Genomic DNA, 22685 nt, shown 5'->3' on the forward strand with positions numbered 1-22685 from the left:
GGAAAGAAGAACTGCAGCGCCACCAGCAGCAGCTCTAGGGTTTGTTTAGTGCTCAGCAGCTTGCAGCAGCCAACCGAACCAGTTCGTATGCTGTAGTGGTCGTGGTATTGTGCCTAGCCTAGCCTGGGGAAAAAAGTTTGCATCTAAACATCAAGTTATCTCACGATTTCGGGTCTGAATTAATAATTTCTTGACTAAGGTAATTATAAAATAATTATTCAATAATCACATTGTATTATTTAAAAAATTTAACCACGCCTTATGTCACATAAAAAAGGTGATAATTGTTACGGAAATTGTAAATTGTGGGGAGAGCGACGAGGTGGAAGTGTCATTTCCAGGGCAGCCTAGCCTGGACCTAGCCTAGGACTAGCTAGGTCGTAGAAGTACTGTAGCCTGTCTTTTACTATTGTCTGCAAGCACAGAGTTTGTTGTTTCTGTAGTAATAGATAGAATAGACCTGGGCCTAGCTATGTAGGCCTACTAGAGGTTGATCCTAGCGGCCTACAAAAAAGACAGGTGCGAAACGGAACTAGGCCTAGGCCTAGCGCCGGCCTCCTCTAGCCTTGCTTGCCCTTAGGTCTACTATTCAGTACTCGCACTCAGTTCAGTAGGCTACTATAGAAGAAAACAGACGATTAGGAATAGGCCTAGGCTAGTAGGAGTATGTCATCGTGTGACTATGAATTATGATTGTCTTCTTATAATTATATCCAACTGGTCATCCCATCTATGCTTTTTAATGGGATATGACCGGTTGGGCCGCCGACAAGTTGAGCCGCCGGTGATTTCTATGAAACGCCCAGTGCATGCGTCTTTTACGACATTTCGCGTAGTGATTAGGATGTTGTCCTAATCAAGTTCATGGTCTTGGTTTATTGTGTCATGAAAATAAATAATATATAATTACATAGGCCTATTACAATTAACACAGCAAGCAAAGGAAAGTAGTAATTAATAACTAATATTTAATAATTTAATTGTTTTTAATCTTTCGAGGAAAGAATTCAGTGCACTCATAATTTTTCTCGCGTGCAGGAGGCCTACCACTACACGTAAAGTCACGTTGTCTCTCAGGACTAATTAATACTAATAGAGTATTAACATTTTTTCCAATGAGGTTAAATTATAAATACATATTGTTTTTTATTTACTAATCTTTTAATATCATATTTTATTGAATTTTAAAATGTTAATACACAAAATATTTTACTAAAAAACGTGATTTTATGTAATTATTTTACCGAAAAATGGAGTAGGCCTAGCCTAGTTCATACAAACAACTGCCGACTGAATGAGGGGCAACATGTTTACATCATTTTTGGCTAAAAACATCACTGTATTTTGGAATCTACAAGCCAGATTTTCATAATTATTTCTTTAATTATAATATTTAATAATATATATACTAAAAACCATGATATATAAACGTTTGAATGTACATCGTTATCCCTAACATAAATTGAACGAGCACCGGCGAAAGTTAGCATTTGGCGTTCCATAGAAAATAACGTTTTTCTGGCGGCGGCTCAACTTGGCCTAATCCCTTTTTAATTATATTATACTCTTTGTCCTGTTGTGTTGAGCCTGATTTTTTCTATTTCTCACTGTTTTTACCAGACCAGATACATCATTGGTTTATAGTCGATAACTGTCAAAATTTGAGTGGAAGAGATTAATTTATTTTAGAAAGTTAAACTATATTGTGTTGGTCAATTGTTTGTTTACGTTAAGATTTTTGCTTTTCACTCGTACTCATTTTGTCCAACAAAGGAACGTATTATTTACATGTATTATGAACTCTATTTTAATTCTTTAAATAAACCAATTAATTTGAATACATTTCCCGTCAAAATCATAAAATAATTATGCATTTGTTTGTGCAAAAGGCAGCATTTCTTTCTTTTGTTTTAGACTTTGTCCTAGAATTTATTAGGGACGAAACAGGATGGTTAAGGGAGGATGACGGATCCTGTGTTTGCTAGAGCATAAACATAAACAGTCGACCTAACAGTTTTATTAGTTACACACTCTTGCATGAAGACGACAACGACCATCCAGCGAGAGACGTACAACCTACTACTACCATAGCTACTACTAGCCTATATTATTAGGGCTAGCCTAGGGGACCTACTGTCCCTAGATACTAAATGGCAGTAGTTAAGCTATTTACTAGATGTATGGGTGTTTTTATTTAAGGGTGTATGGCCTACCTAGAATAGCAGTATCTCTATCTCTCCCCTGTCTCGCGGGAGCGTTTACCTGAATCTCCTGGCTCTGGTGATACAGGGGCCTCGCATTCAAATGCCGTGTAAAATGTATTGCTTTTAACACCCATTTTAACCTAATACAAATTTGTTATTTTGTCCACTTTTAAGTTTAATTTGAACTGCCTTATTTCTAGTAATTCTCCCTAAACGGGAAAATTCCAACTTTATCGTCCTCAAAAAGTTAAGAAGACATAACTTCAAGCTAAGCTTCGCCTACTTTGTTAAAGATCATGCATAAATTATTCATGAGCACCGTCCGGTGGATTCTCATCCTGGTTCGTAAAGTCCCTATTGTTGGCTAAAAGTTAAGTACTGCGGTTTTAATATGTACACTACTTGAAATCCAGGTCAGTCCACCCTGGATAAAGTTGTAAAATTAACCAGGATCCAGCTAATGTTTATTTATTACCGCATACAGTAACATTACTTTCTAAAAAGCTTAATTTTACTACAGAATGCTTTGAAGTTGCATAATAAATTAGCAGCTACTTTTGAGATTGTTAAATAAAAGGGCAAAATATCTAAATATGAGTAGCATACAAGATACTAATTATTAAAGATGTATTTTATTAAAATTTTGTTGTTGAATATGGCATTTTAATGTCACATAATTTACTTTAAATAAATGTACAATAATTTAAAGAAAAAAATAGTCAGATGGGTTTTTGGGTGAATATAACTGTTTATTTTGTTGTTTTATAAGTAAAAACCGTTATTTTTTCAGGTTTTTTTCTACGGAAGTGATTGACTTTATTAAAACTGCAAAATGGCCTATTCAATCAAAGTCTTTTTTTTTTTTTATTAATCTTCATTTGTCATGTGACAATACATCTTTAACAGGTCAAAGGTCAGTTAATGTTAGTAAGAGGCTTCATTGATAGAATAACCTATTGTTAAAATAATATTAGACAATTTTCTGAACTGATGACCTTTGGGGTAATTGATATTTTGAAAAAATATTTTAAAAAAATCATGTATTTTTGGAATAAAAATACTGAAAAAAAGAGAGAGATAAGATAGAAATAATACCTCAATGGTTTAATTAAAATTGCTTGTTTTCGCTTAGTTTCTTCAAACACTATGAAGACTGATTGTTTCCGTCAAGCTGATCCAAAGGCCGTTCAAGTCCTATGGGAAGCCATCACAAGCGTCCGGCAGCAGAAACAAGTAGCCAATTTAGATCGCATTGCACGATACCTAAAACGTAGGTATGATTATGCCTTTAAAGATGTTCAACAAGAGCTAGAACTGGCTGTAAGCGACGAACTCGTTGTGAAGGACATCTCAAGGTCAAAGAAGGGGTCACGTATTGGTGTGGAACAGGATGGATTCTGGTGTGTCAATGAACAGAATGACGAGGTAGGCTACTTTTCACTCTGAGATGATGCAGATACAAAGAGCTTACTTTAAGCTGGCTGGGTGCCAACATGTTAAGGATGCATAGTTGCCAAGATCTTAGTTTTAATGCTAATATCCAAAAGTGTAAAAAGATGATTGCATGATTGAAACTACAGATCTATTATTTTTGGAGTTGTGGCTTGGTGATTATGATGCTTGGCTACCACTCCAAAGGTCCTGGGTTCAAGTCCCGTCACATGTCAGGTTTTTTTCAAATTTACAACTCCACTCCCAAAGACTTAATTTATGTAGAGCATCTTGTGTATATGTTTGTTTTGTGAACAGGATTGCCACCTTTAAGAAGAATAGTTAATGAGTTCGCTTATGGTTATCCTCATTATGCCTCAATAATGAACAAAACAATGTGGATGCAAAGGTTTATAGTTTATAAAATAGAAATTTCAAACCCGCAGCTCCTCTTTAAAATATATACATTATGTTTGTCTTGTGAACCTCTGAGGATCCCTAATGATCAGCATTTTCTGGATGGATCAACCTCATCAAACAGGGAACATTTTCGCCAGTGTAGCATAGCAAAAAGCTATACAAAACAACCTTATTGCTATACATTTCTAAAATTGTGTAGCAAAAAATACAATACAAAACTATGTTTCTCGACTTAAAAATCAGTTTGATTAGCAATATTGCCCAAAAAAATTTTTTAATGAAATTTTTCCCTGTTAAAATATTTTGTTTTCATTTTTACTTGGTATGCATAAAATGAAGGAAGCTATCGGTACAATGAACTGTGCATGTAACTAGTCTATAGGCACAGTTGACCATGCATGTAAATGAGTCTCTTATATCGTCACAGTTGACTGTGCTTATAGTCAATAATGTGGTAGCTGTTTTCTACCATTCTGCCTTGTTGTCAATGTTGACCATACTGATAAAAAATAATAAATTACATGCATGGTTGACCATGCTGATAATAGCCACTTCCAAAAACCAAAAATAAGGCCTTTATTCCACCCAGTTTCAATTTTTCATATTTTAACCACCAGTTGTGTTTTATTTGAATTCTAGAGTGATGCTGAGCACGACTGGTATTGTATTGAGTGCCACAAGGCCGGGGAAGTGGTGTGCTGCACCAGTTGTCATAGGGTATGTCACATTGAGTGTATAGCCGAGGAAGATCAGGGCAAGCAAGAATGGACTTGTTTGGTGTGTCAAGTAAGTTTACAGTAATAATATTGATAATTTCAAACTAACTGTATTGAGTATAAAGCGTCGTTCGCACCTGCTCCGTCTTCGGCAAATAAAGTCAAACTTCAATGGTCTGTTTCACGACGCTCCAATGTGTCAATCGATATGATAGTAGCCGTGTGGTATATAGGACATCCTCTGTTGCTCTCTAAATTTTACCAATTATTTTACTCAGTTTTTTATAGCTTGATTCGTTCGCTAACATTTTTTTTTTCTAATTTGATTTATCAGCATGTAATATTTAATGTATAAGTGTGTTATTAAAAATCAGTGTAGCTGTACAGTAAATGATTTATTTGTTTATTTGATTCATTATTCCATGGAGATCTCCATGATTATACTAACTATTGTTATTACCATGATTATTTAAATATTCTTAGTTTTTATGATCACTATTTGGATAATACTAACTACCAGCCACGATCAATTAGCGAGTTCATGACCTATGCGACCTGATTGAGAAATTGGTCACAACAATCAATTGCTGCTCTAACATAGCCTAATGAATAAAGGAGGACAGATTAAAATATATGTATCAAAGGTGCAGATTTTGGTCATGCTGTTTAGGATTAGATAGATTTTGGGTTTGTGCAAAGAATAGTATATATTTTGAAAAACAATCTTTCTCTTGATTTTTGCAGGGAGGAACAAAATGTAAGCTGGGATTGACTACAACGGAAATTAGAGAAATTATATCACATGTATTGGCAAGGATGAAAGAAAAGGTAGTAATTAAGTTAAATATTTCATTTCTTTACATTTGCCATAAAAAAAAATTACAAAAATACATAATCTGAGAAGGTGAGGAATGTTTAAGATCAAACTTGGACCCTCAAGCCGGTCCCTTTGTTTTCTGCGTAGGAACCTGATAGCTTGTCAGATCCAAAAGCTCATTGTTTGTCTGCAAAACATTGGCCTAAAAGACAATCTAGGCTAAGTTTACGGCTTTTGTTCTCAGCGGGTGAAGTCAATTATTGCAGGCAATGATTGTACACTGCATGATACTGGGGAGGTCTTTAGTTTGCCCTGCATCATCAAAACTATTTATTATTAGTTATTATGCGAGTTAGTGGCCAAGCAGGTTAATACAGTGGAAGCGTAATTGTGTAGCCATAACATCAGCTACAGTTTGAGGCTCACTCGCTCCATGGTTCTGGTGGTAAAACAAGTCTTCTCGGATAAGGACTATAAACCGTAGGTCCAGTGTACAAATCTAGCTCATGTGCACTTTAAAGAACCTAGTACATCTTTTAAGACGAGTAAGGATTACCCCGGTGTACTAATACACATACAGCCACTGATCATAACTGGGCCCTCTGGGAGACCAGTCTTTGACTGTATTGGTTACCCAGTTACTATAAATAAAATAAAAAATAACAAATATGTTACAGTAGGCATTATAGGCCACAGCACTCACTTGCACTTCTGAATTTTTAGTTGTGTTATTGACTCTAGGTCAATCTACTACAATTCAATCAAATTGAAATTGTCATGTGAACTTAAATTTGGTACACAGTTGGCTTTTAGTTGAATATCAGTTATTAAGGCGCAAACAAACAACACGATTCCATAGATCCCCTCCGTCCTGAAAAATACAAAAATATTGGAAGATTGAAATTCCCGAAAGCCTGGGAGTTGAATTTTGAATTTTTTAATGGAGACTTCCATGTGATCCATCAAGAGAATTTCATTTCCTGAGACTAGCACAATTCACCACAGTTAGTAAAATAATTTGCTATTGTTTGTCTTTTATTCCTAACTTTAAATTTCATGAATAATATTACATCAGTAATATTTCATAATTATTTGAATATTTAACTGGGGTTAAATAACCAATTTAATCTACATATATTTTCTTTGTTCATTAATTACAGTATTTATGAAAGAAATATTTTAAATCTGTGGGTATCAGTGGCTGGATGTCAATGGAGATACAACATAAAATAAGCAAAAAGTTAAATCAAAACGATAAAGTAAAACAGCCAGAACAGTTAGCAGAGCTAGCCCAGCGGCCCTAGCCCCCCCCCCCCTTTTGTAATATATATATATATTATGCACCCATTTACATACGATTTTATCAACGATTTTACAGGAAAAGGGGGTACAAATCAACATTAAAAATTGTTAAAATCTTCAAATTTTTTTTAAAGTTGAACCATGGCGGTATATATATTGACCAATCAAATAGTTCATAAATTACATCATCATTGTTTGTGAAAAAATACGTACGCGCTGACAATTCTTGATTTTTTACAACGCGACGATGTTTTTTGTACTCTTTTAAAGACTGATATTTCAAAATAACAAGTGTAATTAAAACTAAATTTTAATATAAAAACAATTTAATTTAATGTTTGTCTTTAGTGTAATGAAGATATCAGCAAAAACATGTCCTAGCCCGCCGGGGTTGAAGCATCAAAACCCGTAACTTTTTCAATTTTAAACAATCGACTGGCCAAAACGCCTCAGATGCTATCTCCGGGCGTCTAGAAAAAAAAAATTCCGGCTGAGCATGCCCCCGGACCCCACTAGACGATTATTTTTCCCATATCGGCCCCCTCTTTATCAAAATCCTAGATCCGCCCCTGTAGCCCTTCATCATCAGTGCAAGTGAAAGAAATATTTTATAAATTTTGTTTACTATATATTTGTGTTGATATGTTTTTGGTATTAAATTAGAGTGATACAGATATTAAATTCTTATAGTAGAATGTTGTATGCACTGACAGTAGTAGCACCCCTATATTAACAAGACATTTTGCTACAATGAAACAAATAAAAAATAAGGCGCGCAATATACTTATGTTTCAACAATACGGCCAACCCCTAGGAAATACCCCCAATATTAAAGGGATACTTGTTTGGGTCCTCAAAGTGTCCCCTTAACAGGGATTCTACTGGACTGTTAATGATTCTGTATTTTATATTTGAAGTTGTAATAATTATGTATTTATTGTAAGCTTATGTAATCCATCTCCTTTTTTAAATTACCCCAGGCAAATTTAATTGAAATTTTGTTAAAAAAATTGTTATTATTAGCAGTTGATCCAACTTTAATTCTGTTGTTTATTTGAAAAATGAATTATCATTTTGCAAAATATTTTTCAAAAGCAGATACTGTATAGTTTGACCTTTTGACCTGATTGGACAGTATAAATAAAATTGTGCTTTGTGTCACTAAATGTAATATTTATTAATAATTATGCAATATAATAAATGTAATATTACTTTATAAAGCTCTGTCTACACTATCAAACTTTAGATGACAAAGAAATGTGATGTGCCCAAATATTGACATGATGATGTCATTTCACTACCATATTTGGGCATATCATCACCATATTTGGGAATATCACACTTTTGTTTGATAGTCCTAATAATTATTAATCCTAATAATCCTATATCTGTATTGTTATAATTTAATGTTTAATTATATATTTTTCAATTATGTTTTAGATAGAGTAGTACAAAATAACACATGTTTTATTTGTTCATTTACTTATTCCTTTGAATTATTTATAGGCTGCAAGGGAACTGCAGAGAAAATTGAATTTAGATGATATGCCAAATTATTATAATTTGGTTTATAAACATATGGACTTCAATATAATGATGCAGGTAGTATATTGATTTTATCTATTGTTCTTTGTTTATTTGTCATTTAGTGTATTCTTCTAGGTTCATACAGAACAACCTATTCAAGCAAAAGTTGTAATCTCCTGAGAGATTTATTGTTTTTTGCACACACATACAAACATGTGGAACATATAAACATGTGGAACATACTACAGTGTAACGAAATTATTAAGGTCAGCTGCATTAGTAGGGAGTTTTCGCAGTCTTACGAATACGATAACGAAAACCAATACGTCGCGCACACGTATTTGTAAGCCAGTAAAAATCTGTTTCGCATGGCAACAAAATATTGAGGGCCCCGTCCAAAATATGACTGCAGTAAATTTGAGCGAAGCGCGGGTACGTGTTGCTTGGTGCTTGGCTGCCTAGGCCTAGCGTAACATCAAAACGAGTGAGGACTTTAGAAACTGCTATTTATCAAAATTGACCTGGTACTTTAGTAAATTACTTTAGTAAATTACTTTCAATAAAAGTATAATTATATTATAATCATGAATCATTCCTGATTCAAATACAAAATGTGCAAATTAGCTCAAAAACTATACTCGTTTTGTAGTTACGAATATGACTGGTGATATCCCTTACAAAAATTTTCTATAGAATTCTATAAAAAAAAATTTTATAGAAGATCTATAGAATTTTCTATAGATTTTCTATAAAGTTTTTTATAGAAACAATCTATAGAAATTCTATGGAAACTCTATGAAATTTCTATAGATATTTCTATAGAAACTCTATGAAAATTCTATGAAAACTCTATGGAAACTCTATAAAAATTCTATGAAAACTCTATAAAAATTCTATGGAAACTCTATAAAATTTCTATGGAAACTCTATAAAAATTCTTTGGAAACTCTATATAAATTCTATTGAGACTCTATAGAGATTCTATAGAAACTCTGTAAAAATTATAATCTATAGAAACTCTTCGGAAATTCTATGGAGACTCTATAAAGAAATTCTATAGAAACTCTGTAAAAACTATAATAGGTCTATAGAAACTTTATAGAAATTATATAAATCTCCATAGAAACTCTATAGAAATTATATAGAGCTGTATACACATTCTATAACATTTTCTATAGAAACCCAACAACTTTCTATAGAAAATGAGTAGCCAAACAATGTTTATTTTCTATGGGTGGTTGAGATCTTCAGCTTGAAATAAATACAAGTCCGCTATTAGTATTAGACCTTCTTTCATGCGATAGCAAATCGTTTGTTAGGCATAGGCGAAAAGAGTACTGTAATAAAATCTAAAGTCAATTTTTCATCTGTTTCAGTGCGTACTGCAATTTATTGAAACATCAATAAAATATTTAGGATACACATATATATATATACACATAAAAATATACTATTATACACTATTAAATATTGTTTTTGCAGTTGAATAACTAGTAGTTGGTTCGATGTCTTTTATATATATTCTGGATTGTTTTGGTTGTACCTTGTGGGAAATAGGGAATATATCACTTTAAAAAGATCAAGGTTTTGGGTAAATGAAATAACTAATTAGAATTAAAAATATAAAACTAATAATTACACATCAGCATACACTTTACTGGTCAGTTATGAATTGGAGTAATGAATTAACAAGGTGCAACAAAATATACAAAACATAGAAACTATTCAGTATATTCTTCCTGCTGTGGCTCCTTATGTGTTTTGTTCATCTATTTTACTTTGTTGGCCAATGACTGTCGCAGCAAAAAATCAGCTTTACAGCAGTATAATCTGGTATAATAATATAATAGTAACGATGGCGAGATCTATAAAACAATAGAATAAGAAAGGACAGAATTGTTTATATCATGATATAGGCTGGAAATTTTTTTTTTATTTAGGCAAATATGAAGTAGGTCTTTTCTTTTCACAAAACGAATTAAATTCTTAATTACCTAGGCCTAGCTTCTCTAACCAATCCCAAGTCACCATATGTAGGCCTAGTAGTAGTAGGCCTTACTTTGGCTGGCTTGTTGGCCTGATTCTCATGGATGCCATTCTCATACTACCTAATAGTAGTAGGCCTGTCATAGGCCTACTACTATTAGGCCAAAAAGCATATATTCTTATATTATGTAACTCATATATGGTATGTGTAAGCTAGGTTAATAATAAAATACTAATTAACCAACCTTTGGCTAAGACTGTACATGATTCAAATAAAATTAGAGGCTAGCTTGCTCGGCTACACAATTCAAATCCTCCCGCCGATTTTCTTCTTGCAGTTGCACCAAGCTATCCCAGGAGGCACTGCATGCATGGACCAATCCATTTATGGCTTGGAATAGTGTTTATAAATAACTTTATTGAACAGACGCTTTTAGAACAGCGGCACACGTTTTATGACGGTGCGTTCATAAGTTTAAAGAAAAAGAAAAGGAAATGAATTATACAATAGTGAAAAAGTACAACACTTAACTTTTGATGGCGTTATAGGCCTATATAAGTATATTTATTTATTATTATTATTATCAACATTATTAATATCTTATTGTTTAAAGAAATTTTATTAGGCCATTATTGAGGATATTATTAAATTTATAATCTTTTATATTATTTATTATTATTTTATTATTTATGTTCTTGTTAATACTGTATTATTATGAAAGTTAATCGTGGTTTGTAATTTATTTACAGTGATACTATTTTTTTATTATTTATGTTTGTATTTTATTAACATTTTTATCTTAGAACAATCAAAAATATATCCTTAAACAATGAAAAATGATAATAATTGATGATATACAGTAAGCAAAAGTTGATATAATTCAAATACACAGTATTGATAATTAATTCATGTTAATATTACAAATGTCTTCTATAGAATTAAATAAAAATATGTTTATAGAATTTATATCAACTATTCTATAGAATTTCTATAGAATGATTCTATAAAATCTATTAAAATTCTATAGAGATTTCATAGAGTTTATATAGAAAAGCGTTGTATTGTTTTTCTATATTTTGTCCAAGTTAATTAGATTTTCAACAGTCTATAAAGAAAAATCATATTCCTTTACATGCAAAATTGTAAAGGTATTATTGTATTTCTATTGGTAAAATCAAAATGTAACCCCCATTAAACAATAAAAATTATAATAATTGATGATATACAGTAAGCAAAAGTTGATATACTTCAAGTACACAATGATAATTGGTTCATGTTAATATCCCTTACAAATTTGTTTTATAGAATCAAATAAATATAATTTTATAGAATTTATATCCAATATTCTATCTATAGAATTCGTTTATAGATTTTCTATAGAATGAATGAATACAATCTCTATCAAAATTCTATAGAGATTTCATCAAGTTTCTACAGAAAAGTGTTATATTGTTTTAAAGTTTTAATTTGATTTTCAACAATAAACTGGTAAAGAAAAATCCTATTCTTTTACATGCAAAATTGCTTATCATATAATTTTTTGTAAGGGATGAAAAAATGTAAACGGTATTATTGTTTATTGGCACAATAAAAATGTAATTATCAATCCACTTCATTCCATGATCTTTCAATAATGGTGAAACAATGTATTAATCACATATATAAATTCATAAATAAATTCTATAGAAATTCTATAAAATTATAGGTTCTATAGAAAAAAAGAAATATTCTAATTCTATAGACACTAAATAAATTCTATAGAAATTGAAATATGTTTCTATAGAAACTTTGTACTTCTATAGAATATAGAATTCTATAGAACCTTTTTGTAAGGGATTTGTCAACACGAATACGCTTTACGAATATGAAATAGGGATCAGCTCAAAAGTTTCACAAATGTGTGACTTATCCGTTATCGTATTCGTAAGGTTGCGAAACCTCCCTAATGTCACCAACGCATGACGACGAGTTGCTGCACAGCAGAAGATATGGATGATAACAATGATGATGATGATATTGATGAAAATCTTTAGAAAAGTGAACCATAAATCTTCTAATAGTAACACACACTCTAATACTGTAGTATAGTAACCCCCCTTCTAATTGTAAACCACCTTTAAGTCAATCTATAATAATAATAATAACCCACTAATCTAAAATTACCCCATGGGGTTACTATTAGAGTCACAAAAACTATTGACAAATGAAAGTAAAATCAACATTTTTAACATGATTTATTCCTTAAAATAGGCATTTTTCACAATGTGATTGTGTTGATGATCCTTATTTGTATGTAATACAGCTTAGTATGCCTCGGTTGTTATTCCAGGTTCCAATTCATCACAATCAATATTTTTTTGTGCTTTCTGAATGTACTACTGTATATGGATTTAGATATTTAAGTTGGTGACCTACTTACTGGTAATTAGCAATATTAATTTAATATTTAATTATTTAATATTATGATATAATTAGTAGTGTAATATTAAGTAATTCATTTTATTTGTAATCGCAGAAAATAGAGAATGAAGAGTACCAAACATTGGAAGAATTTCAAGGCGATGCTGAGATAGTTCTTCACGTGGCTGCAGTATATCATGGCGTTGATAGTGACAAAGCTGAACTATGTAGAATTGTACTGGAAGACTGTAAATATGATGTAAGTAATGTAATAAAGCTCTGTCCACACTAATTAATTAATGTGATGTGCCCATATATGACCATAATGATGTCATATCAATACCATATTTGGGAATATCACTACCATATTTTGGCATATCACTACCATATTTGGAGATAGTTCTTCACGTATGTGTGGTATATCATGGTGTTGATAGTGACAAATCTGAACTCTGTAGAATTGTACTGGATTAATTAATGTGATGTGCCCATATATGGACATGATGATGTCATATCACTACCATATTTGGGCATTTCACCACCATATTTGGGCACTTTTTTGGTCAAACTAGTTTGATAGTGTAGACAGAGCTTTAAAGAATATTTGCCATTGCATTATAACTATATTGTTAAACTTGTATTAATCTATGCACTGTTCAATACAGTAAAATTTGTTACAGTCAAAAATTGGTGTAGCAGAAATAGATAGACCACTAACCGTTTTGTTTAGTAAATGATTTTATTTAAGTTTTCATTTCATCTATTTAGTTTTATATTTTGGAAAATAAATTCAGTCTCTTAATTGTATTTATATTTTAAAATTAGAATTTATATTTAATATCTGTGGTTGACATGCTTGCTTTCCAATCCCAGGGTGCTTGGTTCAAATGTGGTTCAAATGTAGTTCAATAGTAGTGGAGCTGTAGCTTGGTGGTTAACATGATCGCCTTCTAATCCCAAGGTCCAGAGTTCAATCCTGATACAACTCCACTCCCTAAGCCTCAAATGGGATTTGTTTTATAAGCATTATAAATTATAGAATAGTTTCTGTATTTGGCGAGTTATGAGCTGTTAGAAAATAAAAATAAATAAAAGAAGAAATCCTGTTATAAAAGATTCCCAATACAATAATTTAAACATGGCCCACAATATTTAGTTTACCAGAAAAGGTTGATTTTACAAATGCATGTTAAATTAGAAGATTTTGCGCTTAAGCGTGGTTCCCACTAGAGACGTAACATAACCGACGCAATGTAAGAAAATGCCCTTCCAATAATTGTGTCTGCATGAAATAAAACCTGCTTGTTGTGCATCAACGTTAGCCTGCTGTACTATGTTTTCCAGTGTTTATTTGCCTTGCGTTTGTTGCGTGAAATCAAACTGATTTGATTTCCCATAACGATGTTTGCAGCACTGTTGCGCCGTCAGTTCGCACTTGTGATTATGCAATACAGCACTTTGCATCGATACGTCGCTGCGTTGCGTTGCGTTCTTGTGGCAACCAAGCTTTATGTGTCATTTTTATAAATTGCATTTATTTTATTTGTTTATGAAACTCCTGATTTATTTAGCTTGATGAGGTACGCATTTGTAAAGACTGCTATGAATCGTCCAATTCAAGGAAAGATAACATGTGGTTTTGCCGTCCATGTGTAAGTATAGAATTTATTAGTGTCAATTACTATCATCCATGCTGTAGGTTGTTCAAGGCAATCCACCAAAGGACACTAAGCTCACCTTGCCAAGATAGGAACTCATAATAGTCCCTTGATCTTATGTCTGGCTGCGACAAATACCAATTGTTCTGTACTATGTACATGTTCTCCACGGCATGGTGTCTGTTTAGGGGGGTGGAACTGATCGTGTCGCAGCGCTCAGCATCCTGTTAGATTGCATGGGTTATTCTACATTGGCCTATCTTAACTAGCCAACAGGCAAATTCCATATAGGCCTACTACTAGAGACCTAGTTCGGAATCAGTCCAACACCAGAAAATATTGTGAATGTTGAGCGTGTTTTCATATTGATTATCATGTGTCAAACAAGGTCATTCATGCTCACTGTTGATTGGTCAAAAGAAACAAAATTGTACTATTTCAGGAAAAAAATGGCTTCTTGATCCATTGCTCCGAATTTGGAGTCCAAATCATGTACGGATTAAAATCGTACAATTTTTGTGTGAACTATACTATGCCTCCTCTGGTGCGATGTGAAAGCAGCTTAAAACAACATTTTTTCAGTAGCCCAAATCCTCCCCACCACCTGTCAGCTCAACCCCCTTTGTCCAAAATGCCTCTAATTATCTCAGGTGTGTTGGCATTCAATACATAAATAAAGAATAAATGAATTCAAAATGTACTGCAAAAGTAGAGCCTACTAACTAGCATGTGCAAACAAAACAAATTTCACAAAGCAAGAATTTCCCTGAGGTTCACAAAGTTCCAAATACTTTTGTACCATTAAAAATACATTCATATTTTCTGAAAAACCAGACATAGACCAGCCCAAGGGTGTCTGGTAATTGGGAGAGTTGAATGTTACAATAAAACTCTTATTGGCATGTTTTATTAACTTTTGTTTCTATCAATAGAGTCCAGTTCACGATGCTGTATGGGCTCAGCTTAAGGGATTTGGCTACTGGCCAGCTAAAGTACTAAGGAAGCAGGCTGGACAAGTTGATGTCCGATTCTTTGGTAGTCGCCATCAACGGTATAGTTTTGATTAATCTTTATATTTAAATGATACAAAGACAATGTTTTTAGAAAAAAAAGTATAGTATAGCAAACAATGGTCAAATGGGTTTTTAGTTGAATTTTACCATTAATTTTGTCATTTTATAAAAAGTAAAAACATTATTTTTTTTCTACGAAAGTGACTTTATTAAAACTACAAAAAATGACGTATTCAAATTCTGATTTATATAAAATTTATTTTTCATGTTTTTGGGGGACAAAACATCTTTAAAGGTTGATATGGTTTGTAGTAGATATTTGTAGACATTTTTTGGGTGATCTGAAAAAACCCATTGCCAATCTAACTGTACACAAAAGCCTTCATAATAATTATTTAGTATGGAGTATTATTTATGAGTGTAGAGCAGGCTGTGCAGTCAGTTTAGCATAACTGTTTTTTCTCTGGAGAAAATATCCTATTGCCAATCCAAACATTCAGATATCTGAATTTAATTTATTTGTAAACTTTTTGTTATAATAAACCATTGAAATGCCTTTATAAAGCTTTGTCTACACTATCAAACTTTATGTGACAAAAAAATGTACATGGACATGATGATGTCATATCACTACCATATTTTAGCAAATCACTTCCATATTTGGGAACTTCACATTTTTTTGTTAAGCTAGTTTAGACAGAGCTTTACAATGACTTATACCGTTTGTATAGATAATTTCAGAAGTTTTAGCATCATTTTGTGTGATCAGAAAATGACCCTATTGTCATTCTCAACTGTACTTGTTTCTTTTAGTGCCTGGATATCTGAAATTAACATTAAACCCATAAGTGTAGACATAAAAACTATCAACGTTAAAATGACCTCATCTTGGAAAAATGCCAAAAAGGAGATGGAACTGTACATGAAGAATTGTGGACTGAAGAAACCACGGAAACGACCTCGGGAATCTTGTGACAATGACATTTTACCATCCATTTCAAACTCCAATAACATTCCAAATGCTGACCAGGTGAGTTTGTACAATTATCAATAGACTCACTGCAGGTGTGCAATATATTATCATGATCAATACTACAGTAGCATAGATTTCCATATTTTAAATCTCATTATATGGCATTAATTGGAATCTATGGGATAGTTAATACAAACAAAATACAGTCGATTCTCAGTACTGAAAAAACCACAAAAGCTCTCCCAAGACAAAAAGACTGCAACACCACTCAAAACACAGTTTTCTGGAAAACCAGACATATTATACTAACCCAAAGTTGTCCTGTATTGGAAGAGTTCTGTATACAGTATATGTATTTTTTTAATGATAGGGGGGGGGGGGGGGAACCATTATTCCATAGCAGATATAACAGTGTGTCATATTTCAATTTCAATTTCCACAATATGACATTCATGATAATACACAATGACATAATATTAAACTAGTTTGTTAATACATAACATTGCATATAAATACAATGAACTTAAAGCTGTATACATGATATATACACTGTGTACTGTATTGTTTATAATTTCACTTTATTCATTGAAATATTGTATTTTAATTCTATTTTCATCCTAGGACCAGTCTGTTTCCACAAGCCAGGCAGTATCTGAAGATGAGCCACCAGCTCTGAAAAAGGTAAAACAAGTCAATTACAAAAAATTGTTATTAACAAAAATGCCCTTGCGATTGAATTGATGGCACTTTGGCACGAATCCGTTAAAGAAATGATCCATATATTTATTATTCTAGTGTCGAAATGTTGTGGTTGAAGAGCTAACCCCGGTTATCAACAAAGATGGAGGATGTGATTGTCATGAAAAATACAGCACCATCTTTTCCGACTTCAAAGCACGCCTAGAGCTGGAAGCTCAGACTAACAGAGAGAAGGCAGTGACAACAGCTGTTGATAAGGTATCATCATCTCCTTTCCTACATTTTAGTCGAGTTGAGTAGCCGAGTGGTTAAGACCACTCTGCCGCAAACCATAGCCATACAATTGGCACAGGTTCAAGTCACTCCTCAACCAATATTCAGGTGGTAGAACAAGTCTTCTAAGATAAGGACCGAAAACTGGAGGTCCAGTGTACACATTTAGCTCGTGTGCACTTTAAAGAACCTAATATATCTTTCTGAAGAATAGGGGGTTACCCCAGTGTACTGGTCCATTCAGCCCTGTCGTTGTGGACAGACGAACGGACACCATTTGGTGGCAGTATTCGACATGAAGGGACCCTTAGGTTAGTAGAAAGTTTTAGTATGTGTCGTCCACACATGTGCGCAATTCAGCCCAGTTAGGCTGCAAGTCGCAGGTTATTCGCCCATTTACATTCACCCATTCACTTATTTTGTATGCTGCTTTTATGCTGTCATGAGTGTTCAATACCACACAACACAGCTGGCCATGTAACATTACTATATAGATATTATATGTTTATGCTCATTTTTTATTGTTCAATATAATAGATAAACCTGACTTTTTATGTGTATATCTTAAGGTTAAGAAAAAATTGGAAGATGAAAAGAAAAAAGCAATCACGGCAGAACGTGAGATGATGCAAAAGGAAATAGAAAAACTGGCGGAGGAATTCGAGCGGTACAAAGAAGAGGCCGAAGAAGAGACTAAATCGACAATAGAAAAACACAGAGAGGAGATCTCTAACACTAAAAAACGCCAATGGGTAAGATATTTGTATTCTACAATGAATTATAGTATAATACCCGTTTCACACCAAAACTCCGGAGACACCCCGGGGTTTATGACCATTCAAAACGTTGAGAAACTCTGGAGATACCCCTTTCACACCAATCTAGCAACACCAGGGTTTATAAAATAAAATTGTAAATGTCGCCCTCTATTTTGTTTGTTTACATAGCGAAGATCATTAGAATCATTTTAATTGATAATATTTTTTTTTTAATAATTATTTTCAAAAGTCTCGGAAGTCATATAATGTTTTATTGATACTATTTTTTAGACCTGCTATATATTTTGTACAAATATTTAAAGTATAACTCCGGAGTTTGATGTTGTTACCTTTCACACCAAAACGGAGAACATTCATCTGTTCAATCCCGCTGTTTTGAACTCCAGAGTTGTTTGATTTTACCTTTCACACCAAAAAAATGGGGTGTCAACTCCGGAGTGTCTCCGGAGTTTTGCTTTTGGTGTGAAAGGGGTATATGAGAGTTGTAATGTAATTGTTCTAGGTGAAGATGGATAGAAACACCCATCTTCTACCCATCCTAGTTTTAACATAACACCCAAGAATCTTTAAAGCTCTGTCTACACTATCAAACTTTATGTGACAAACAAATTTGATGTGCCCATATATGGCATATCACTACCATATTTGAGCACATCACACTTTTTTCTACACAATGTTGATGTTGTTTTATTTTTTTGCTACAGTGTATCAATTGTGAACAAGAGGCCATGTATCATTGTTGCTGGAACACTTCTTACTGTAGTATCAACTGTCAACAGGGACACTGGCACAAAGAACACAAGAAACTCTGTCGACGTAAACGTTAGCAGAACATAAGCATGACAACTATTTCAAAAACTATTTTAAATGTTATTATTTTTGCACTTTTGTTATTTTAACTTCTCAAAAACAACTATGTAAGAGCAGAATTTCTTTTTTTTTAAATATTTAATTCTTTTTTAAAAAGTAGTTTAAATTTTAACCACCTGAGAAATATCATTTTGTTTCAAAGTTTTTAAGTTACTTTTCGATTTCTTGGTGTGACGTGCTTGTGTGTGTATATGTTGACGATCAAGGGAGGAATATGACTCTTGAAATGTTAGATAACTTTCTATGAAAAAATACAACTTAAACATAATCTTTGTAATGGTTTAAAATTAAATCATTGTGTGATAGGCGAGCAAGATTATTATTGGTAGTAGGACCGTGAGGCTATAGCCTATTACAGGGAGGCACTACTTTATGTATTTCCCTAAGGTTGTAGGCCTATCACATGTTAATATAATGAAGTTTTATTATGCTTGTTAGTAACAGGCCTTGCCTTTGTCAGTGGGTCTTTCCATGAATTTGATGTGGGTTAAATCAACTCGACCCCACCCTTCCAAATAGTTTTGTAGGGAAAAAATTGAGACGTTAGATGTCACTTGGAAATGGCACTGTACTTGACACTAGTAATTGACACTTAGACTATAACAAAAAGGAACTTTTTAAAAGTTGCTTCTGGTTTGAAATTGATAAAAATGAAAGAAACCAGACCACTATTGTAAACAGGAATTCATTTATGTCGTAATCTAAACCGGTTTCCAAATTTTGAAAAATGTATTATAAGTACTTACTATAATTTATAACTGTAACTGTACATATTTATTAAAAAAAACAATAAAAATATTTTAACCTTTTCGGTTATAAATTTTAAAAGATTTATAGTACTAAATGAAATAGAATTAATGGTATAATACTCGATTGTTGATTCAGCCAAAAGCTAAACTTGTACATATTTGTATATTTATATATCTATAATATCTGTGCATTTGATGTTACATATATGTATTTTATCCCTATGTTAACACAGGACCAACTTATTGTGGTTCTCAAATAAGGTTTATTTTTCCGCTTGTTGTAGTGTATAGAATGTATTTTGAAACTTCTGTCAACCCCTATCCTGGGGACACCCCTTATTAGTGGTCACTTTGTTTTCCGCCTTAATGGGGGTTCTCTACTGTATAGAATATTATAGGCCTTTTTGTATAAAAATGTAGTTTTATGAGTATTATTACAGAGGTGTGGTCGTGATGCTGTTTCCTGGAACAAAAATATAATGAACCCAAATTGACCCATTGACCTCAAATTGACCCATTGACCCAAGTATATTTTGTTGTCCTATGTATACTAGCAATTCTGTACCGGATTAACTAGGATAAGTATTTAATCTAGACGGATTTATTATGAATACTACAATGCTAATCCTGATGCTAATTATGAAATATGTCCATTACTATAAACAAGATATTAAAAAGGAGGAAGAATTTATTAGGTCTTTGTACAATCAAATACTATGAAAATGATAACCAATTTGTACCCATTTGGATTAAACGTTCCACATTTTATCAATACCTAGACAAATGGATTAATATTGCAGATTAACCAGGATTAAACATAATTTGGGATTAAGAAGGATTTATTGGGTCTTTCTGCAATCAAATACTACAAAAATGATAACCAATCTGTACCCATTTTGATTAAATGTTCCAAATGTTATCAATACCTAAACTAATGGATTAATATTGCAGATTAACCAGGATTAAACATAATTTGGGATCTAGAGGGATTTATTAAGGCTTTCTATTAAAACACAGAGAATTGTTCCTTTTTTTTTTAATGTTCACATTTTATCAATTGCTAGACAAAGAATTTTCTATTCTGGATTAAATAGGATTTAAATGCATTGGGATTAGAGAATGGATTAAGCAAAATTTGATAAGGGTTTAATATTTGAAGATAAAACGTTTTAATTCCAGTTATATATATATATATATAAAATGCCCACACCAGCTTAAACATTCCATGTATATAAAATAATAATATTAAAATATATATATATATAAATGTTGATGTATCAATTTTTAAGTGCATGCGGTTTGGAATATTTTAATAGATTTTGATATCATCGCATTATATATAAGCTTATAACTTTTGTAATCGTAATATTTAAAACTGCCTTTTCTGATAGCCTTATATACTGTACTGCTGTATATTCATTTTGTTTATTTTTGTGGTATTGTCGTAGAAGTTACTATTTTATATTAAGTTTTTGTTTGTATATTGAAAATTTAAGTTGACATACTATAAGTTTAGAACTGAGATATTTTTTTTTTTCATTTTAAATTTTTCAAACATAAACCATTCGTCATAGACGTTACTATCTGTGTTTGTGCTTTTAAATAAATGTTTATTTTTGCATATTGATAAGTTAAAATACTGTAAGTTTAGAACTAGATATTTTATTTATATTTTCGTTTGATTTGTTTAAAACAAAAATAAAACGCACATAATTACAGAAGTAGACAATAATAGTTAGATTATCTAAATCTAAGAAGATTATTTTTAATCCTCTTTCAAATTAAAATATTTTGCAATTTTGGACATTATAACTGGAAAGAAGCACAACTGAGCATTAATTGACGGTTTAGTGGTCCTGTATATATTATACACAGTTTTTAAAATTTAATTTAATTAACGTTGCATTTTAAATTTCTATTAAATAGTCTAATTTGTGTTGGTTAATAATATAATATTTCAGTCATCTTTAATTTTAAGTTTGACATAATATCATATTAAGCTTATAATTTAGTTGTTTTATTGGATAAATATTACTGTTTCTGTTTATGATGTCTAGTTCTTAGGTAACTTCAGAGAACTATTAAAAGAAGTATTTATAAGTATTTTTACAACAGATTGCAAGTACAGTAATATAGAGGTAAATATTGTGTATAAGAGTGTTAAAACAAAATGTCATGAGTAAATGTTATAGGTCAAAGTTTATGATGACATTGTGTCAATGCTTTACATTTTTGTCTTAGTGGGTGCATGGACCTATAAATTACTATAAATCTTCTAATTGAAACGCGAGGTTATTGTTCTTTGATTGTTTTTTAGGGTGGGTTACTATTAGAGTAGTGGGTTACTATTACTAATCTTAAATTAGGCATCTGAAAATAGTAACCCACCCCCAACTTTTCTGGTCAGCAACTCATAGCAAAATAATAAAACAGTAGGAATAAACAAATTTGGTTGAACTAACTTTATTTTATAAACTCAAAAACACTCAATCCTCCTTCACTCCCGATATCAACATGCATTATCTCCTTATTTTGCGAAATACGGTTTTTGTGACTCTAATAGTAACCCCCATGAGTTATTATAGATTGACTTATAATGTGAGTTAACTATTAGAAGGGTGGTTACTATTAGAGTGTTGGTTTACTATTAGAAGATTTACGGGTCCATGGTGAATGTATAATGTGTTTTTAATCGGAAGCAAAATAATATTGGATTGCACTGGAAACTTTTTTTTTATGACTACCGCTATTAAAATTTACTCCTTCTCATCTGTTAGATAATTATAATTAAACTAGATACAGACATTCCCTTCTATTCTAACCTTGTTTTATAAAATGTCTATACTGTCATACGCTACAAATGTATA

General features: G+C 32.1%; 1 protein-coding gene across 1 annotated transcript; it reads left to right on the top strand.

Moving 5' to 3' along the window:
- Nucleotides 1-22683, top strand: LOC140043474 (zinc finger MYND domain-containing protein 11-like). Its single transcript, XM_072088026.1, has 13 exons — nucleotides 1-199; nucleotides 3337-3629; nucleotides 4695-4841; nucleotides 5516-5599; nucleotides 8397-8492; nucleotides 12920-13063; nucleotides 14376-14456; nucleotides 15395-15513; nucleotides 16289-16505; nucleotides 17070-17129; nucleotides 17244-17405; nucleotides 17990-18172; nucleotides 18904-22683. The coding sequence occupies exons 2-13, from the start codon at nucleotides 3351-3353 to the stop codon at nucleotides 19024-19026; spliced, it is 1695 nt and encodes a 564-aa protein (XP_071944127.1). The 5' UTR covers nucleotides 1-199; nucleotides 3337-3350; the 3' UTR covers nucleotides 19027-22683.
- Nucleotides 22684-22685: the final 2 nt, after the last annotated feature.

This window comes from Antedon mediterranea, chromosome 1 (assembly GCF_964355755.1).
Source record: "Antedon mediterranea chromosome 1, ecAntMedi1.1, whole genome shotgun sequence".
Classification (NCBI taxonomy): Eukaryota; Metazoa; Echinodermata; class Crinoidea; order Comatulida; family Antedonidae; genus Antedon; species Antedon mediterranea.